General features: G+C 42.5%; 1 protein-coding gene across 2 annotated transcripts in view; it reads left to right on the top strand.

Moving 5' to 3' along the window:
• Positions 1-20675, top strand: part of BBOX1 (gamma-butyrobetaine hydroxylase 1) — a 166235-nt gene extending 145560 nt beyond the window's left edge. For both annotated transcript variants that reach the window (XM_088470465.1, XM_088470464.1), the window contains exons 6-8: positions 4106-4302; positions 15042-15208; positions 19348-20675. In XM_088470465.1, coding sequence (XP_088326591.1) covers positions 4106-4302; positions 15042-15208; positions 19348-19508 — 525 coding nt within the window. In that variant the 3' untranslated portion in view covers positions 19509-20675. The remainder of the gene's footprint in view (positions 1-4105; positions 4303-15041; positions 15209-19347) is intronic.
• Positions 20676-21070: the final 395 nt, after the last annotated feature.

A 21070-nucleotide genomic window follows, 5' to 3' on the forward strand; every position in this document is an offset into this window, starting at 1 on the left:
TGCAGTAAGTTAGAGCAGATAGGAAAAAGTATCTATTTTTTTAAAAGCTGTCATCGCAAAAATTACAGCTTTTCGGAATAGATACTTATGGAGAGGAGGTATGATGAATTCCTCCGGTAATTAGTTAGAACTCCATGTGAGTTCTTTACCTATTTAGTTACCTCCCTTGATTTTTTAGTAATGATGAATAGGCCCCATAGACTTAACATCATCGACCAGATTAATTCAATTCTCAAGTTTTTACATATATCCCTCAGTGGCGTTCAGTCTGTCCTGTGAATCGTGTTCCTTTTGAAAGAGTTAGACGTATGTGCAGTCGTAAAAATCACTAATTTGATCATTGGCATTGAGTTCAAATAAGAATCTGTCCTAATATGTAGGAGTGCATTAGATTTGAGTTTGCACATTTGTGCCTAATACTTTGCATTACAATCTTTGGAACAGACCTTAAAATCCCTTTGTGTGACATCTCGCAGATTGTGGGCCCAATAGATGTGGTACATTGGAATGAGACAAAAACATCACCTCCCAAGTCCACTCCGCTACCACTGTAGCATCATCTGCTTTATTAGATTTAACTTTTCAGTTTTTCTCATATGTTTTACAGTATAATAATCATTAGAGTAAGGGACCATCAGAACTTGTCACCTTTGTGCATTTCATCAATGTTTTAAGTCTGAAGATGCAAAAGGCTTCTCATTGCAAGTATAGACAGAAGTGTCTACCAGCTCCAAAGATGTGTAAAATGCCTTTTTGTAGTGGGAAAAAGCTCTGTGGACATCGGCTAACCAGGGTATGAAAGCTGACATTTACCTGTGGGTACATAACTAGATTAATTTATGCACCTAACTCACACTTAACAAATAAATCCCTGATTCTCCATGAGATACCCCATAGACAGGGGGGTGACAAATGGGGAAGGGTAGGTACTAATACTAATATGTACTTGCCTAATCCAGGAGACTCCCAAATCTAGGGGACTTTTTCAGGACTCCACAGAGAGTAGATCTGTCTCCCCGCCTCCCCCAGATCCACACTTTTCCTCAGTGACGTGGGGGGTCAGAGCACTTCATGACACAATTTGTGGTGAATCATGTATGTGTGACCCTGACTCCCACTTGCCGATGCTGCAAATCGTGGCATTGAGTAGAGGGGAATGAGGCTGCAAAACAATGTGGCAATAAACTTTTTCATAAACATTTGTGAAGGGGTACCAAGAAGTTGCAGTATGGGAGCCAGAAATTCCTCTTGGCAGCCCTTCAAAAGACACTATCCATGTCAGTTGCATAATATTAAGAGCACATTGGGAGGTGGTTGGGGGGATGGGGAGTGTGGCGTGATGGAGAAGGCAGAAGAGTGAAGAGATAAGATTTGATGGCCTCGATTTTGGAGGTAAGAAATGAGGCAAAGGCAGTGGCATTAAGGGAGAATGGGAGGGGAGGGTGGAGGCAAGGAGTGTATTGAATGGCGCAAGAGATGGCAGGGATTGGAAGACAGAGGGCCTGATTGTTGTGTACTGTGATCACAGTGAGTACGCAGACCCATCGCAGAGTGATTGACAGGAAGTACCTTTTGAGGGTGGTCGGAGAAACTCAGGCGTGCCAGTGCGTTTGAACGGCTTTGCAGGGGCGTGCATAAATTAGCCACTGTGATGCCATATGCAGCTCGAGCTCTCTCTGCGTGCAGGAAAGTTAGCAATTTAGTGGTAGGGTCAGACCTGCCTTAAATGTGCGAGTGGCTCCAATGTACTTCAATGTTAGCGATGATTGCAAGGTATTTTGGATGCGCGAGAGGGGATGTGGGTGTCTGCATGTTAGTCGTGTGAGCGCTTTGCGATTACAATTATTTGCATACTTTCGCAGCAGAACTGCGTGCGCGACTGCAGCCGTGATTGCATCAGCGATCTTTGCTAAATCAGTTCCTGAAAACGGATGAGAGACTTGAAGAGGGATTGTTTAGCAAGGGAGAAGGCAGAACTGTAGGAAGAGAAGTCCGCCAAGGAACAATAGTTCCTCCAGTGGTGTTGGTGGTGCGTAAACATTTTTGAAGGAATCGCTTAATTTGAAGTGCCAAGTTTGGAAATTGGAACTGTGGAGGTGGAAAGATGAGAGGGGCACTGAGTCAAGAGCGGTGGTGATGGTGTGGTTGAAGACAGAGGCCTTCTGATTGGGGCAGGCCATGGTGGATAGAAAGGTGAGGAGAACCTCAAGTAAAATAGCAGGATCAAGAGTATCGAGATTGCATCTAATGATGGTAGATTTGGGCATAGGGAGAGGTACAGGAAATGTTGAGAGAGTGAAGGAGAGGATATGGTGGTCACAGAGTGGGAAGGGAGAAGCCATAGAAAGCACTTAGATGGGAGAAGACAAGGTCAAGTCAGTGACTGAGACAGTGGATGAGGTCCATTGTGAGAGGCTAAAGGAGGAAGAAAGGGCAAAAGTTTAATAAATGCTGGGTCAGTGGATTTGTCAATGGAGATGTTTAAGTTCCCTAGGATGATGGAGGAGAGGTCTGAGGAGAGGTAGTTGGGAAGCCAGGCAACAATGTTATCAAGAAATTGGAAAATGGGGTCATGGAGGTGGTAGCTGTTCAAGACACTGAGATGAATGGGGGAGAAGAGACTGATAGAGTGGACTTCAAAGAAGGAAATAAGAGGGAGAACTCAAGGGTACAACATGAAAGGTACATTTGAGGATAGGAGGATGCACAAACTGCCACCTCAACGGTCATAAGATCTGATGGAGTGGGTGAAGGAGAGGCCCCCATAGGTGAGAGCAATGGGAATAAACACTGTTAGTGGAACAAATACAGTTTTCAGTGACAGCAAGAAGGTTAAAAGAGTTGGAGATGGAGAGGTCATGGATATAGGGCAGTTTATTGTGAATGGATCTGGAATTCCAGAGGGTGCAGGGGAAGAAGAGAGGAGGAAGTGGGGATATACAATGAGATTGGTAGGGTTGATGATGCGTGGAGGTAGGCTCGCTTCGGGGTCGAGATGAGAGCTGAAGGTGAGAATGGGTATTGGATGAGAGTGAGGAGACATCCTGACAGACTAAGGTGGTGGAGAGTGGGAGGATAGAAGAGTAGAGGATGAATAACCAAATGAGTGGGCAAAATGGAGTGGAGAAACTAGGTGGTGGACCAGGGGGGAGTGAAATTTGTGGGATTGGGGGGGGGGGTCTTTTTGATGATGCAATTCTCATAATGACAAAAAGCCACCAAGACTAAGAGTGATCACCTGCACCTCCTAGAGGGAACAAACATAAATATAAAGCTATTAAGTATTCTGTTACCCCCATATGCCTGCATGCCATGGCTCAGTGATTCTCATCTGTCAGCGTGCCATCTTTTTGTGACACTAAGTGTTATTGTGCCATTATTCTGTTACACTTTGGGACCTATTAGTTATTTTTGTAGAATTTTCCCCGAAAATGGGTGCCTGCGAATATTAAGTATCCCCCGTATGTATGTACAGGGGGCAGAGCAGCTGATATCGGAAAATCAGCTCCCATAGGTTTCTGCTTTAGTGCCAAATTTACCAAGCTCCGAAATATGAAGCCTTCATAGCCCGTGAGTACTTTCTGCACCCTTTACCAGTAGATGGATCCGTAGCATCGATTCCCTGACAATGGCCGCCCGCACATGTGTGCTCAGCAGAACATGCATGCACAGCAGTGCATCGTGCACCCAAGAAGTGAGATAATAACTAATCATTTCTAACACATTGCAGGGATGGGAACCTTTCGGTGCTCATGTCCCTGCATGTGTCTAATAATAAACTTGGGAACTCCATCATTTTCCTATTGCCGCAATTAAAGATTATAATCATCGTGTCTAGAACATGATAATTAATAAATATACCCCTAAGTGTCAGTGTGCCATACACTTTACTGCCAATGTTGCTTCTTAAAAGGACCGGCATCAATTGTACTACATTATGTGAGAGGCAAACTGATTAAATCATCCATCTGAATTTAATGAGTGGTGGATGAATCAGTAACACCTTTTAAGACTATAGTTCAGATTGAATTGAGATTATGATATATTATATTACATTTTCTTTTACACAGATCACTTGAATTCACTTTGCACTTTCATCCATCAGGTACAATTTCTTCACTGTTTAAAGCAAGCTGAAACTGGAGGTGAGAGTGACGTGGTAGACGGGTTCTATATCTGTAACAAACTGAGGAAGCAGAATCCAGACGCATTCAGCATCCTGACATCTACACAGATTGACTTCACAGACACTGGAGTTGATTACTGTGATTTTTCCCTCCAGTCCAAACAACGAATTATAGAGTAAGCACTTTTAGGTATAGTTAAACTGGTAATTTTTCTCTTGATCCATATAATCTTCTTATAAGAAAGGTAGTGACTGCCCCCATATGGAGGAAGATGGTAGTGTGTGATTTGATCAACTTTTATTTAGTTGTGAAGGAATTTTTACGTATCGTATCTTGTGCTATTATACATTGTTAATATAGGAAAAGCCTGCATATTCCTAACTGTACTGGGCATACGTTTATAACCATACAAGCCGCTGAATATCCTTTATCATTTAACATATAAAACCCTTATCAAATGTATTAAGTCTCTGCTGCAAATTGTACGTATTTTAGTTATGTTTGACTAGGATAGGTGTGCCTATTGTCATAATTCTTAGGGGCATATTTATTAATTATTTATTTGGTCTTGATACTTATCATTTCTTATCATCGCTTAAACTTAAGTATCACCAGAATGTATTATTATTATTCATATACAGAGACAGGGTCCCCGATTGGAGCATTTCCCAGCGATGAGGTAAAGTTAATGGAATCACATTACTTCCAGGTTTGAGACCTGACTGCGCCACTACACATGTGCGTTCAACAGATTACGCATCTGTGAGCACCTAATTCCGAGGGAGGATTCTATTGATCCTTGTACTGATAAATGTTGCAAAATGTAGCCAACAGGATACACTGGATAATGCCATCTGTGGACGGCGTTAGTTACCGGTCCAAGCTCTGGATAGCTTTGCATTCCGCAGCTTGGTAAATTCGGCAATAAAGCACCCCATATTGAGACCTTTGAGGGCTGCTTTCGTGATTGAAAATAGGGAATCGCTGCAGATATTTCCGATATCTACTGCAGTCCCCTGTACATTTTTTATAAATATGCCCTTTAAAAACTAGGTGAAAATGTTAGTGAATAGTAATTTACCCAAGGGGATTATGAGGCCTGTTACATAAAAGACCTGATTGGTAAATTACTAAAAGGTTAAGGCAGGGCATTAACTAGTGGTGTGCAGGCGGTGCTGGAGCCATGGGGCAGTGCAAAGGAGGTGCCATTCTGCAGTCTTGAGAGTCACACAGCACATTCTCTGGACACGTCAACTTGACGTTCTGGTCTCATCCCTGTGACTAAGACACTGGATGATGTATTTCCGCAATGAATAGTAGGATAAACCCAGGTGAAACATTGAGCAATGTGGGCAACTACTACTAAAAATATTTTGAAACCGTGAAGAGCTCTCATGGGCCTGGGTACTGGCAGGGGTCATGGCCAACACCCCCCTCCTCCAAAAAATGAATAAACAACTGTACGCACTGCTTAGAGCAGAGGATCGGCTCCACGGGAGGGGGTGTTCCAGGGGGACAGTTCTCTCTGCCCACTACAGCTGACCGTGCCTGTATAGCAGTGTAGCCGCATCCCAGCACATCGGACAGTGAGAGGTGACTGGTACAGCAGCAATCACCCTTCTCTCACTGCCCGATGTGCTGTTGCGGCTGTGCTGCTGTACAAGTGCAGCCAGTGGTAGTGGGCAGAGCAGTGGGAACAGTCACTGTCCAGGCCCCCCTACAATCGGCCCAGGTAAGTAGTACCTGCTACCTCACCCTGTCTTGGCACCCCTGTTTGGGAGAAAACTTAATAGAAAAAGAGTCTAGAAGGAAAAATAATAAAGGGTGCTCTGAAAAGTGATGGACTTGGCAAAACTCCCTTGAGTCAGAGAAACTAAGAATGATGATGAAATTGAGCATGTCCTCTACACATCTGTCTGAATTGACAATATATAAACATCTGTTACTGAAAGATTATGGGGGGACATTTTCTAAAGTGCAGTTTCAACAAACAGCAGGTTTTCCTGATATTTGTGTGTTTTGTAAACTGTGCAATATACCTCCAGGGGGTGCAAGAAAAAATAAGCAAGAACACACCAATTGTTGTACTGTTAACACAGTCTCCTTCTTGTTGTATTTATACCAGAGTCTTCTAGTTGTTGTAATTGTACCAGAGTCTCCTAGTTGTTGTGCAGTATTTGTATCAGTCTCCTAGTTGCATTTGTATTATTATTATTATTATTATTATTATTATCCTTTATTTATATGGTGCCACAAAGGTTCAGCAGCGCCTTACACATTACATAAATGAGCACACAAGAAAAACAGGTAACAGTAATACAAAAAAAAAGCAGGACAAGGTTTATAAACATTACTGCATAACACAAGCAGCTGGGCCTCAGCAACCAATTGTTAGGTGCCAATTGGGGAGTTAGGAGTAAATGATAGTAAAGTAGGGGGAGGAGAAGCACGTGAGGGACGAGGGCCCTGCTCGTGAGAGCTTACATTCTAAAGGTGAGGGGCAAACAGACAGGGGCGACACAGATGGGTAGATAGTGAGGAAAGAGCATGGACATGGAGCAGTGGGTTAGGATATCTGCTGCGGAATGTGTATGTTTAAGATGACCTGATGTTATGTCAAAATTAAGTCCTTCATTCATCTATCTCTGACAGAAAATAGATTTTGTTTGTGTTATTTACTAGAGATGTACAGAATAAAGTTGTAGCACTCTAATTTTTGTATGCTACATTATATATATATTAGAGTCCCTTGTTGTTGTATTGGTACCAGAGACTCCTACTGCAGTCGTTTCAGTCTCCTAGTTGCATTTTGTATTAGAGTCTCCTTGTTGTTGTCAGAGCCATAACTAGACATTTTGGTGCCCTGCGTGAGAAGGAGCACCGGTGGTTCCCCCCGAGAAAAAAAAAGAAGCTGACTACCTATGCAGATACACTGACTATGCCCTTTAGGAGGAGCTGGCAATACCTATGAACTGGGACCTTCAGCTGGAAACCGCCAATGGAACTATCAGTCACGGGGACCTGCAGCTGGTGCTGGGTGCCGCCGGACTTGACTGTCACTGTGACCGGACCTGCAGGTGCCGCCGCCACCACCTACTGAGCAGTGCGCACCTGGCCCACCCAACAGCTCCTTACCCAGGGAACTGTGGGAGGAGAGACATCATGATGTTTCTCCAGGGCCGGATTAATCCTTTGAGGGGTTCGGGGCACTTAAGACAGGGGGCCCTCTCCCTCTTGTCAGCGATGCCCCCCTGGCTGTGCACGCCTCCTTCTCCCACACCTCCATGAGGCAGCAGCACAGGTCAGACCTGCACTCCTGCAGGTGGGGGCAGATTCCGTAGCCTCCTCTCGGGCAGTGTGGGGACTGATTCTGCTCATCTCCAGCCTCTGCAACTAGCAGTAGCTCTCCCAGCAGCAGTGCGGCAACTGTTGCCGCACTGCAGGTGGGAGTGCTGCTGCTGGCAGCGTAGGCCGGAGATGAGCAGAATCGTCCCCGGACAGCAGTGCCACAGCTAGGTTGAAGCTAGGGCCGGCAACAGAAATCGTGGGGTCCACCACTCTCATTTTTCTTGCCCCCGCCCTATCTCTCTCCACTTAGTACAAGCCAGTCTTTACTTACCTCTGCAACGGGGAACCTCTAAGGAAATGAATCCTCCCTGGACAGACGAGAGCTTCATACGGTATTCACTGTTCATATAGGCAATCGCATAGCTCGGAAGATGCCTGTTTAAGTAGGAATATCACCAATGTCATTATCATACAAACTGTCTCTCCACTGCCTCAGTTCCCCCTGTGTCTCTGCAAAGCCTCAGAGTCCCCCCATATGTCTCTGTAACAGAAGCCACAGCCCCCTTCCAATTTTCCAGCAGTAGCAGCAACAGCCACCTCCCCCCCTCGGGTTTCTAGAGGAGCACCAGCCACAAAAACTTCACTGTATATTTGCAGTAATCCCCTCACCTCCCCCCCTTCCCGTCTCACTGAGGGAGCAGCCACAGCCCCCAACCCCCGGTTCTCTGCAGGAGCAACCACAGCCCCTACAAGTGTCTCAGTCTCCATAACCCCACACTTACCTAAGCTGCATCCTCTGCTTGCTCCCCCTCACAGTGACAGCAGGGCAAGCTCCTCCGACAGCAGGGCAGGCTCCTCCCTCCGACAGCAGGGCAGGCTCCTCACTCCGACAGCAGGGCAGGCTCCTCACTCATGACTAAGCTGATCTTCACTAAGCAGTGCGCGGATGTCATGACGTCACGCGCACTGCCTTGAGAAAAAAAAAACTTTATTAAGCTGGCCGGGAGATGCCAGACCAGTGAAGGGGCTTAACAGCAGCGGCCCAGGTCTTACAATCACTGACCAGCATATACGGGTGACAGAGTGACTGTGGACCGTTGTATAGATCTGTTGCTGGGCCTTGTCATCGCGGCTCTGTCCGGGGGATTCCGGGAGTACTCGCCTCCCCCAGCCTCCTTTAATCCAGCTATGCGAGCATCTCTCCCAATACACTATGCGGGACTTGTCAGGATAGGACTCGGAGGCGGATTGACAGTGACATGCAGGGGGAAGCTGCCACTTCTGTGTAGAGCACTGCGGCGGAGAAAATGATGTGGGCGGCCGGTTCCGCCCTGAGGGCTGTTGCGCTCTGTGTGGTGGCACCGCCCGCACCCCCCTAGTTACGGCCCTGGTTGTTGTATTGGTACCAGAGTCTCCTAGTTGTATTTGTATCAGAGTTTCCTAGTTTTTGTATTAGTACCAGAGTCTGCTAGTTGTATTTGTATCAGAGTCTCCAACTTGTTGTACTTGTATCAGAGTTTCCTAGTCATTGTATTGGTACCAGAGTCTCCTAGTTTTTATATTGGTACCAGAATCTCCTAGTTGTTGTATTGGTACCGAGTCTAATAGTTGTTGTATTGTTACCAGAGTCTCCTAGTTGTTGTATTGATACCAGAGTCTCCTAGGTGTTGTATTGGTATCAGAGTCTCCTAGTTGTTGTATTGGTACCAGAATCTCCTAGTTGTTGTATTGGTATCAGAGTCGCCTAGTTGTTGTATTGGTACCGAATCTCCTAGTTGTTGTATTGTTACCAGAGTCTCCAACTTGTTGTACTTGTATCAGAGTTTCCTAGTCATTGTATTGGTACCAGAGTCTCCTAGTTGTTGTGCTGGTACCAGAATCTCCTAGTTTTTATATTGGTACCAGAATCTCCTAGTTGTTGCATTGGTACCAGAATGTCCTAGTTTTTATATTGGTACCCGAGTCTCCTAGTTGTTGTATTGGTACCAGAGTCTCCTTGTTGTTGTATTGGTACCAGAGTCTCCTAGTTGTTGTATTGGTACCAGAATCTCCTAGAAGTTGTATTGGTACCCGAGTCTCCTACAGTAGTTGTTGTATTGGTACCAGAGTCTCCTAGTTGTTGTATTGGTACCAGAATCTCCTAGTTGTTGTATTGTTACCAGAGTCTCCTAGTTGTTGTATTCTTACCAGAGTCTCCTAGTTGTTGTATTGATACCCGAGTCTCCTAGGTGTTGTATTGGTACCAGATTGTCCTAGCTGTTGTATTGGTACCAGAGTCTCCTCGTTGTTGTATTTGTACCAGAATCTCCTAGTTTTTATATTGGTACCCGAGTCTCCTAGTTGTTATATTGGTACCAGAGTCTCCTAGTTGTTGTATTGGTACCAGAATCTCCTAGTTGTTGTATTGGTACCCGAGTCTCCTAGTTGTTGTATTGGTACCAGAGTCTCCTAGTTATTGCATTGGTACCAGAATCTCCTAGTTGTTGTATTGGTACCCGAGTCTCCTACAGTAGTTGTTGTATTGGTACCAGAGTCTCCTAGTTGTTGTATTGGTACCAGAATCTCCTAGTTGTTGTATTGGTATCAGAGTCTCCGAGTTGTTCTATTGGTACCAGAGTCTCCTAGTTGTTATATTGGTACCAGAGTCTCCTAGTTCATCTGATTATATAGGGAATTTTCTCTTAAGATATTAGGATAATTCTTTCTGAATAATTTTGTGCCTTTTTATATTTTCGCCATATACCTTATTCAGTTATTTGAGCTTCTACATGGTGAAAGATGTCATTTGTTTATTTTGAAAACATCTCAGGAAGCCAATGTCAACATTTTTTTCTGCAATAAAAAAGCAGGGAATGTAGCCAAAAGGTTGACAATAACAATATCGACACCATAATGTCAACAGTTATGATGTCGACATTGTTAAAATATCAACAAGCAATTAGCCGACCGGCTCATAGTGTCGACAGGTAAATTGTTGACATTTTCATAATGCGGACATGAGGGTTAAGGTTAGGCTGCGGGGGGAGATTAGGGTTAGGCTGTGGGCAGGTGGGTTATGGTTAGGCTGTGGGGGGAGATTAGGGTTAGGCTGCAAGGGGTGGTGGTGCTAAGACTACACACTAGAGGTAGGATTAGGGTAGGGAATAGGGTTGGTATAACAGAAAAATACCTGAATGCCAAAGGATCGGAGCTCTGACCAGGAAGTGACTGTTTCGTTTAGAATTGGCTACTGCTAGTTTAGCTCCTCTCGCTGTCTACAGTTGGTTGAGCTGAAATAATTGTCCTGCTCTTAACAAACAAATGCTTTGATTGGCTACAGATTTTTCTAGCCCAACATTTCACCATATCTATAGACCCTCTACTTTAAGTAAATGCTTTGACTAAAATGAAGCACCTAATAAGACTTTTTCATCCATCATCTCACAAAAATATTGCTGTATACAAAGACCTATAAAAGTATTAAGTTAATACAGTACATTGGAGCATAAGCAGCACTTCTGGACATATTCCAAGGAAGATTCCCTATAAATGAGGTAATGAGCATGTTATTTCCTATATCATCTTCAGTGAGAGTAGGAACATATGACAAACCACATTATATTTACACTTCTCTGGAGACTAAGGAAGTAACTATTACTGATTAAAACTAAGAAAATGCACACGTGACACTGCAGACTCTTAATTTGGGTCAGGACCATGACCTGCCTTAGGATATTCTGGCTGCTTTACAGCTGGAGCGTTCTGATTTTATCACTGGGTTATTGTACTACCATATGGCTTTAATCTTTTACCATTTTTCTCAGTGCACTAGTTGTGTTAATGCAGGAAGCTCTCACTCATAGAGTAAGCCTAAAGCTGGCTCTATCCATGCAGGTTTGATTGTCCGTTTTACTTCTTTTTGGATGTGGCTCCATCTTGCCAGATAATTATTGGTCTTCCCAGATGAGATTTTTTTTAAACTGGCAGAGAAATCAGTAATATCATTGCATTGGTATCTATAATGGGTACAGGGTGTGTGGTGTACACGGGCCCTTGGGTCTAGTAGGACCCACACCACACACCCTGCACCCATAATTATACTTACAGCACCTCTCTGGAGTTCCAATGTCGGTCGGCACTGCAGTACAGCGTGGCAGCCATTTTCCTGGCGTTTGGCGCATTCGCAATAGAAAAGTCTCCGGGAACGTGGCAAAGGTGCCATGTTTCTGGTGACCTGTGCATGCACATTAGACTCTGGCACAAAACCAGAGTCTACTGTGGTGCCAAAGAGGAAGGGGCCCGCACGGAGCTGCACACAGACTCTCTCCATTCTTCAACTGCCTTTAGTCAGTCGATGACTAATGAAGTTTTCTATAGTTTACATTTTCATTTAACTATAGCAATTATTTTATGTTTATTACAAAATATTTTTCTAGAGCCTACAGTAGTTGTAACCATATCTCAAATATCCCCATATATTAACCCAGTTCCTCTAACCCTCACACAGGTTAAAACTTTTCCTTTCTGCTATTCAACTCCATAGGCAACTGCAGGGGCGGTTTCCATCTGCCTGGAAACCCCCCTCCCCAGCCCACACCATGACCACAATAGTAGTATAATACAATGTTACTAGTGCTGCATGTTCTTCTCAGTATCACAAATGAAATAATTAGCACTACCTATGGATCTTTTAACATGTATCAGCCAGTAATAAATAACCTGTGCACCAACTAGGAGATCTAGAAAACATTCACAGTTACTTAGGGATGTGCTGCTATAGAGCCCAATATGTATATATATATGTCCAGGGCTGTACTAGGTTCCTCTGCTGCTCTCCCAGACTCCCGGACTTGCTCCCATTCTCTGGAATGGTGCCCACATCTAAAATAAAAACATTCAGCTCAGGCGGGATGGCCCCACTGCCGCATTTAATGGCTTACTGTGATCGCTGGTCCTGTACATGCTGGAATTATGACAAGCAATATACTTTGTATGATGCATATTACAGCTAGTTAAGTGCTAATTCTACCCCCTTCATGGACTGGCCACACTCACTCTAAAATCAAACATTTGGAAACCCCCCTCTAGAAATCCTGCGTTTGCCACTGAGCTCACATTGAACCTCTGAAGAGGTTAGTCAATCCATCACTTGTAGCCCACCTCCACCCTAACTGTCCCTTGCTCCCTAACGCTAAACCTTACCTTCATCTCCCACTCTGCTTAAACTTGACCCAACCCCTTACCCTCACTCATGACATATTCTAAATTGTTTGGGGACCTAGGAGAAGGAGCTGTGACACCTTTGAGTAGCAAAGTCTTGCAAACATTTGCACTAATTGCCCTATTTGCAAACACACCAGGAATTAATTTCTGTGGGACTCATGTAGAGCTGGATTCATGCATATTGTATTTTATGGAAAATATGCCTCTCTATACTGTGCATGCACACAAAAAACAAATACATTTCTGTCTATATGTTGTACTACCAGACATAAGTGCCGCTCCCATTGACATAGGCAGAAGCCCCCAAGAGGGCTGCAGAAACAGAAAGAGGCAGTGATGCATTTAGCTGCATCTCCACTAGGGGGCATGGCCACATGGTGATTTTGGCCCTGCAACTGTATGGGTGAGGTGGGGACCTGAGTTTATAAAGTTCACAGAGAGTAGGCTGCCATTATTCTGAGAGCACTGGACAAGAGGAGGGGGTCCCAATGTCACATATAAGTCACAAGCCACATTTTTTTTAATCTATAAGAGAGACTGTCCCATTAAGAAAGAGGTACCCCTGGAATCACCCCTTAAAAAGAGGAGGGCCCCCTGTAAAATAAGATGCCTGTCTGTGTAAGTGACTGCAGGTTGAGCGAGAGAGAGCCTGCAGCTTCAGAGAGAACCCCTGCAAAGTACATGAGGGGAAGTGCTGCCAGTCACAATGTGGCACTGCAAAGAGAGAGACATTTTGAAGTGTGAGAGCAGCAGTATTCAGAGCCCAGTGATAAGGGGATCCTCACCTTTAGGGGTAAAGCAGAAAAAGTGATCCAGATGTATAATGTGTTAGAGGACCGGATGGCTGCAAGGTCATATGGTAAAATTAGGAGCCTCCTATAATGTGTGAATATAGGTAGAAGCCCCCTGAGAAGTACCCCCATAGTGAGGGGATCACTGCATGGGCAGTGTGGCTTTATGGAGTCTCAGAAGCAACAGTGTGAATGCTGTGAGGGTCTCCATCAAGAAGAGGCTGGCGCATCCAGAGAGCGAGTCCGTGTTGGAGGGTGACAGCCCGCTGTGTGCCTTATTGTGTGAGAGATTTGGTTCTCTGCCATCGATGGATGAGCAGGAGCCGATGTTTTTTTTTTTTTATTGCTCACGGCCCACTAAGCTCCACCCCCTGGCTTTTATTGGCCCACGGCCCGCCGTACACCCGGCACGGGAGACCATCGAGTGGTGCAAATCATCGATAGCTCACCTTAGATTGTTTTTGTACCATCGATGGTAACTATCGATGGACACCCCACCAATGACCATCTCAAGTCCCTATTTCCCATAGGCAGTACCGATCATTGTTACTATTGATTTTCCCGATACATCGGAAAAAACGATTTTATGCGGAACTCAACGATCGTTGGTTTAAAGCAATCAGCCATTGATGGTACAGTCGCCGATGGTCATCACTACAGTATACCATAGAAATTGCTATTATTATGGTATTCTCTGTTTTAAAAATAATAATATATTTTAAAAAAAAATTATTTAAAATTGTGTTGGATAGGTTTTAAATAGATCTTCTTGACATAATTCAATCCTAAAAAAACGACAATTTCAGAGCGGTTTTTGGAAAAAAAAATTAGTCAATTAAGTGGTTAAATTAAATTTTGCATAGTAAATGTTACTGTCGTATTTATTGATAACAATACCCATACACTAGTCTAGTTTATGTATATGACAGTTCATTGCACTATTATATTGTGTAGAAACTAAGTAAGGTGACTAGTATTTACTACTATACTGTCAAGTCACATCTCTATGCTATTGTTGATCTTGGGCTAAACAATGTGAACATTCCTGGTATAAACCTACTACTTATGTCACTGTTACAGAGCTGGCTGCAATTTAGATGCATCTGACCAGGGACAGCCTGGGTCTGTAGAACAGCTTGGCCTCCTCTGGGAAAAGGGTATGGCCATGCCTCCCAAGGGGCATGCCTGGAGTCACTTGCATAACCCCGGTGTGGCCTCAAGGCATAACCCCATCTCTCTGCATGCTGGCCGAGCAAAGCTTTGGAAGGCAGAGCTGTTCAGCCTTCATTTCTGGACAGACAACCCATCAGGCCATCATCAGCCATTATGGCATTTGCCTGAACTACCAGATGGCCAGTCGGCGCCCTTCATCAGATTCAAACATGCACTTTATATCGTGTCTTATTTTTAATGCATTTTACATCTGTAATTTTTGCAAAAAATGTGTCCAACTCTACCAAAGGCTACGTGTGTGCATTAGTTGCTACCGATTTTCCCTTTTGTTCACAATCATGGGTGAAATTTAATTAAAACTGTTATTTTAAATAATTATGGTCAGTGGAAATTTTTTTTTTTTTCATGAATTAGCTACAACTTGATTTAGAACACAATAAAATCAAAATTTTCATTTCAGGCTTGATCCAAATGGTGAACTTCTGAGAATTAATTTTAATAATGCAACAAGGGACTCAATACTCGATATACCAGCTGAAAAGGTGCAGTCCTTTTACTCTGCTTTGAAAGAGTTTGTCAGTCTTATGAATCATCCAGAAAATATTTTTTGCTACAAAATGAAACCAGGTTAGTAAACATCTTCTGTCTCACTGAACACACTTTTTGATTCTCAAATACCATCAGTGATGTCACCCATTATGATGCAATTGTTGATGTAACCTATTTCATTTTTGCAAAAAGATTTTTTTATTTTAGAAAGAATTTACAGTATGACGAACAGTTTGTATGAGAATTTTACAAATATTTTTTATTCAAAAACAGCTCTAAAGTCCACTATTAACCCCTTTGCTGCTGAGGGTCTTCTCACTCTTGTGCTGAGGCCATTTTGTGATGTCAGAGCTTGTCACTTTCCAACATCTATATCACTAATTTTTGTATGTGCTACCCACACAAACTATACCTTGTTTTTTTTTATAGAAAAACCCATAAATCCTTTTACCCATTCTAACTCTTGAAAAAAAAAAAGCATTTTCTATTGAAATTTTAAGAAAGAGGAACCAAAAGCATACATTAATTATTTTGCTCGCCAACGTCACTGTTCCGGGACCGGCCCCCTAACCCACGGTACTTTACACTAGTGATTAATATCGGTGGGGAGAAGGCAAGTTAGTGCTATGGATGACGAGTGGGACTCATCAACCGCAGTTTTAAGGTACCGTATATGTTGATGACGAACCCCACTCATCCTCCTCGGTGAAGGGGTTAAATAACAGAAAGACATAATAGCACGGTAGACTAGAAATAAAAAATATAAAAAAAAGAAGTGGAGCAGATGAGCAAATAAAAAGACAAAAACAACAAAATCCACACAGTCTTTATGGGGAGGAGAAGTCTGCGGGAAGCAGGAAAGGATGGGGAGGAAGTTAGGGAGGGAGAGGAGGTAGGAACCATTCCATTGCATTTATTATGATTTAATGGAGTGAAGAAGGAGGATCCACAAAAGTACATAAAATAACATGAATGTTTGAAAACAATACCTGACATACACTTTATTGAAAAACACGGAGAAGGAACCAGTCTGTCTACTCAAAGACTTTCATAGTTGCCTCTTGAAAAGCTGCTGGGTAATAGTCAAGGTACAGTACAACTGACTCCTTGCTCAACCCCAGAAAAGGAGGACCAATGACAGCTTGTAAATCACTTTTTTTTTTAGCTACGGTAACAATTGTAGTTAATAAGGGAGCATATGTAGGTGTAGGGAAGACAGTCGCTCTGCCCTTGAAGTGGGCAAAGAGTAGAGCTTCCAAACTGTGTGGCACTTTCAGCTTAATGAGGTGGGATATAGCTTATACCAAAATGTATGGATCTTGGGAGAAAACCAAATGATGAGCAAATGTAACATTCATTCCCTTACATTATGGGAAACAACCTGGAACTATATGTCTATATGGTCATCTTTGTGCTTGGGAGTCATAAGTCCTGTTAATGATAAGTGCGCCTCTTGCAGTGTTAAAGAATTTCATGCCAACTTCTAAAGAAGTAAAGACCTTTGCAAAAGCATCAATATTAGAAAAATGAAGGCCATCTACATTTTGGTCCATAAAACATCCATGTTCGTGAGGAGAATGCCATTATATATAAATCTAACATCAAATTTACTAGAGGGTATAAATGAAAATAAAGAGGTAATAGGATTGGTGTCAGAAGGAGGGAGAGTTAGCCTAGGGGACAATTTACAGAGAGCATAATGCATCCATTGAATATGTACTATATATACAAAACCCTGAACATTAGGTATTTCTTGTTTATCTTTGTTGGAAACTATATAGTGTGTATCCAGGATCGACGAGGTAGGTATATAGACGATAAATGAGCCTATGCATCAAATAGGCAAATTTGATGAAATAAGGGGATATGTACAGTAAGTATGAAAGTTAATGTAATATTTGGTAGGCTTTACCTAAAAAGAAAAGACAACACAATTAAAAACTCACATTTTGTTTTTACCCATATAGGGGCTAATGTTGAATTGGATGAACGTTTGCTTTATTTGCATAACACACAATTTTTAAAAAAATACATACCTTCAGATAAAGTACACATATGCCCATATCCAGATTTTGATGCATCTTAGGTGAATACACACATAGCAAAATTTTACACGATTTGCCCGATTCCGACGCATCGTGATGACTAATCGTGTAAAATATGCCCAAATCGTGACTGTCCACTCACGATCACGATGCCGATGTGCGTCCCCGCAGGTTGTACATCGCATCTTCAGATCTGCCGTGCTGTAGGGCAGATCTGACAATCTCAGTCACGATGCACTGGAATAGGAGGCACGATAGATCGTTTGTCACATTGGACAGTTTTTAACACCAAATCGTGCCCACGACTGCTGGGGAGCTGCTGGGGAGAGTTCAAGGGGAAATCGGACACAATGTCGGATCGTGAGCACATCGCCAAGTGTGTAGGCACCAGTAGACTTACGACTTCGAATGCTCGGAGAGGTGGAAAAGGATAACAGAAAAGCGCAGGTCTAGAGCAGTAATGGCCCATTCCATAATTGCGACTCTAGTAGACCACGTTGCAGACTCAGATTCATGTGTCAGGAGGGGATGGTGGCGATCAGCACCACTAGCTAGCAGCTTGTGATCGGAAGATTGCAGGCTAATTCATCTTAAATCAATAGCGCGGCTGCAATATTATATAAAGTCACGGACATCTATTTGCATTGCTGAAAACTTTTTTCTATTTGAACTATAGCAGGAAAGATACCCATTTAATTCCTAAAGGGGAAAACAACAGATGTGTAATTTAATTTATAATTTGTATTTGTGTTTGTATTAACATTTTATATTGAAATTGCAACTCTAAAATGTATTAATAACTCATCAGATAGTATTCTCTCATGTGCATATGACACTTTCTTCCCTACATCATTATATTGTGTACAAATAGGGTAATACAAGTATCGCATTTACTATTAACACCAGCACCGTAACAAGCTGGCCATGCACCCTGTGTCTGCCCCGCACTCTGAGCGCATGGTGTCATGACGTCGCACAGAGAGGGTTGGGGTCGCCAGCACTGGGATGTCCAGAGCGTCTTGAGGACACTCCGAGCACCATGCTGGTCTGGAAGCCACAAAGACACTCTGGGCGGCACTGCAATGCCAATACTGGCTGCAGGGTGCCAGGCAACCTGATAGCCAGTAGCAAGTGCTGTGTGGCACCCCTAGTTACGGCCCTGATTAATACTATGCTGTCTATAGGATATATTGGGTTGAAAGTATACTCAATAGTTACTTCTGACTTACATCTGGTATAAATGCTAGTGTTGTATATCTAGACACAACTTGAGATACATTTGACTGTACAACAAGACGTAAACACCCATCTTTTTTTGTTGGATAGAGTGTAAATGCATCCAGCACAATATGAGCACTATAATTACAAAAAGGAGAAAAGAAAGCAGATGTTATGTGCGATGCACGAGGGCTATAGTTATTAAAATATATCTTTTATTTATAATTAAAATGGTAGTTAATAACAACAGTAAAATATATATGTAAAACATTGAATACTTGAATAACGTTTCCTTTCTAACTTTTTTACTTTCTACCTTTTACTTTGCATATATATTTTATTGTTGTTGTTAACTAGAATTTTAAATACAGGTATATTAATAAAAGTTATATTTTAATAAATATAACCCTAGTGCATCACACAGAACGTCTGCTTTCTAATTTACTTTTTGTAACTATAGTGTATAATTAGTTATCAGTGGTAGATCCCTTCGTACCTTACTTTAAGTATGTATTCTTTTGCTTTCAATGAATATCTAATTTGATGGTAATAAATTTAATAATTATTTAATGTCTACATAAATACTGTTGCAGAGGATCCAACACAACCTTCTTTACAAAATAAGCACAACCAGTACTTTTTCTGTGTGAGGTTTTATTATTTATTAACAGTTTCTTATATAGCGCAGCAAATTCCGTTGCGCTTTACAATTTGAATCAACATTAACATTATATTGGGTTGTAAAAGACATACATACATACATACATACATAAAAGACATACATACATAAAAGACATACATACATAAAAGACATACATAAGGGTTAGAGGGCCCTGCTCGCAAGCTTACAATCTATAGGTTTTCTGTAGGGATTCAGATATGTATGTCTTGGTATTCAATTTGGTAAATTTCTGTCTACAATATTTTTCTAATTTAATAAATGTATCTGTTCAGGTCAAGTAGTAACATTTGACAACTGGAGAATATTACATGGACGGAGAAGCTACAAATCAGCGGCAGATTGCGCACGCCATTTGGAGGGGTCGTACCTGGATTGGGATGTGGTGATGTCGAGACTGAGAGCGCTAAAGATCAAGTTGCAGAAATCAAGCTGATTAGTGTCAATATTATACATGAAAGAAGATTTATATATTACATCTATAGTAAATATAATAAGTTATGTTTTTAATAAATCACTTTATTTTGCCGCTGTTATTATAGATGACGATTTAACATGGTATATTAACTTGCTTTTCACTCTATCCACCATGGTCGTGGTTTGTCTTTTTCACAGTAGTTATAACTAATTAACACTTCACATTCTGTAGTGTAGTCTTGTTGCTCCTGTTTGAATCAATAAGAGTAATTTACAAAGTGCAAAATCTGCAGAACGGTAATTGTTTTGTAGGAGCGCAAGTGCCTATTGCCTGCTAAATGCATTTTTAGTGGCATGCCCATTTCACACCCTTGTAAATGGGTGTGATATGTATTAACTCCGGCCGCCGGGGGGTGCCTAGCCCTAACCTCCCCAGGGGGTACCTAACCCTAATCCTCCCTCCCCCTGGCCTAACCCTAACCTCCCGGGGTGGGTGCCTAACCCTAAGTCCCCCCTGGGAGCCCTAAACCTAACCCTCCCCCCCCCACGGCTGTCCGCTGCGGCGCCCGGCATCACTTTGATCGGGATGCCGGGCGCCGGTCTCTCGGCATCGGTAGAATGACAGGCGTCTAGATTTAGATGCCTGTCATTCAACCCTCACCAGGATTAAGTAGTCTGGAAGCCGGCGGTCGGCATGTAGACCGTCGGCTTCCAGACTACATCCCTTGTAAATGCAGTCTGCCTCTAGATTAGCTGGTTGGCAGGTACTTTGGAAAATATGGAGGATCCAAGTGCAACCTGCTACCACATTATGACCAATGTTTTTATTATTTTTTAACGTCTGTATTTATACTAAAATACTGCTCATCTTAGTTTAATCCATGTCTTAAATAAATCATAAGCATGAGAGGACATCAGAATGCTATATTTCACGTGTCACTTTAGTGTGTTTGAAGGCTTATATTACATTGATTGAAATATACCTAGAAATGATTGGAAGCTCTCATGAGCAAGGACCTCACTACTTTACATCATATGTCTGCCCCCTAACTGTCTACCCTGCTTGTACCTGTTAAGTGTTATTCTGCTACATTCACCTTAAACGTTTTGAATCTCTCATTGTCATTGTACCTGAGTAACTCATAATTGTGTTTGTATCATAAATCTTGTCATTATTGTTACTTTACACTCGTGTATTTGTGCGTTGACTGTCTGGTACTGTGGAAGTTGTGGTGTCATACAAATTGATGATGATGATGAGGATGACATGCTCATTCCTGCAGATATGCTACTACTATATGGTTCTTCATTCTAACCATGAGAACAAGACCAGGGGGTGAATTTACTAAAGGTCGATTTGCAGCACGATTTGAGAAGTGATATAGCTCTTCTCAAATCAACTCAAATCGCATGCAGTGAAAACTGTTTTTTCATTGCATTTAATATTAGTCGATTTGTTTTGCGATTTGCAAAACAAATTCGATTTGAGCCGGTTTTGAAGAGTGATTTGCTGTTCGATTTGGCAAGTTCATGTCCAAATCGAACGGCAAATCACCCTTCAAATCACTCTTCAAATCCCCG

The sequence above is a fragment of the Taudactylus pleione genome, unplaced genomic scaffold (assembly GCF_031769625.1).
Source record: "Taudactylus pleione unplaced genomic scaffold, aTauple2 ptg000100l, whole genome shotgun sequence".
Lineage (NCBI taxonomy): Eukaryota > Metazoa > Chordata > Amphibia > Anura > Myobatrachidae > Taudactylus > Taudactylus pleione.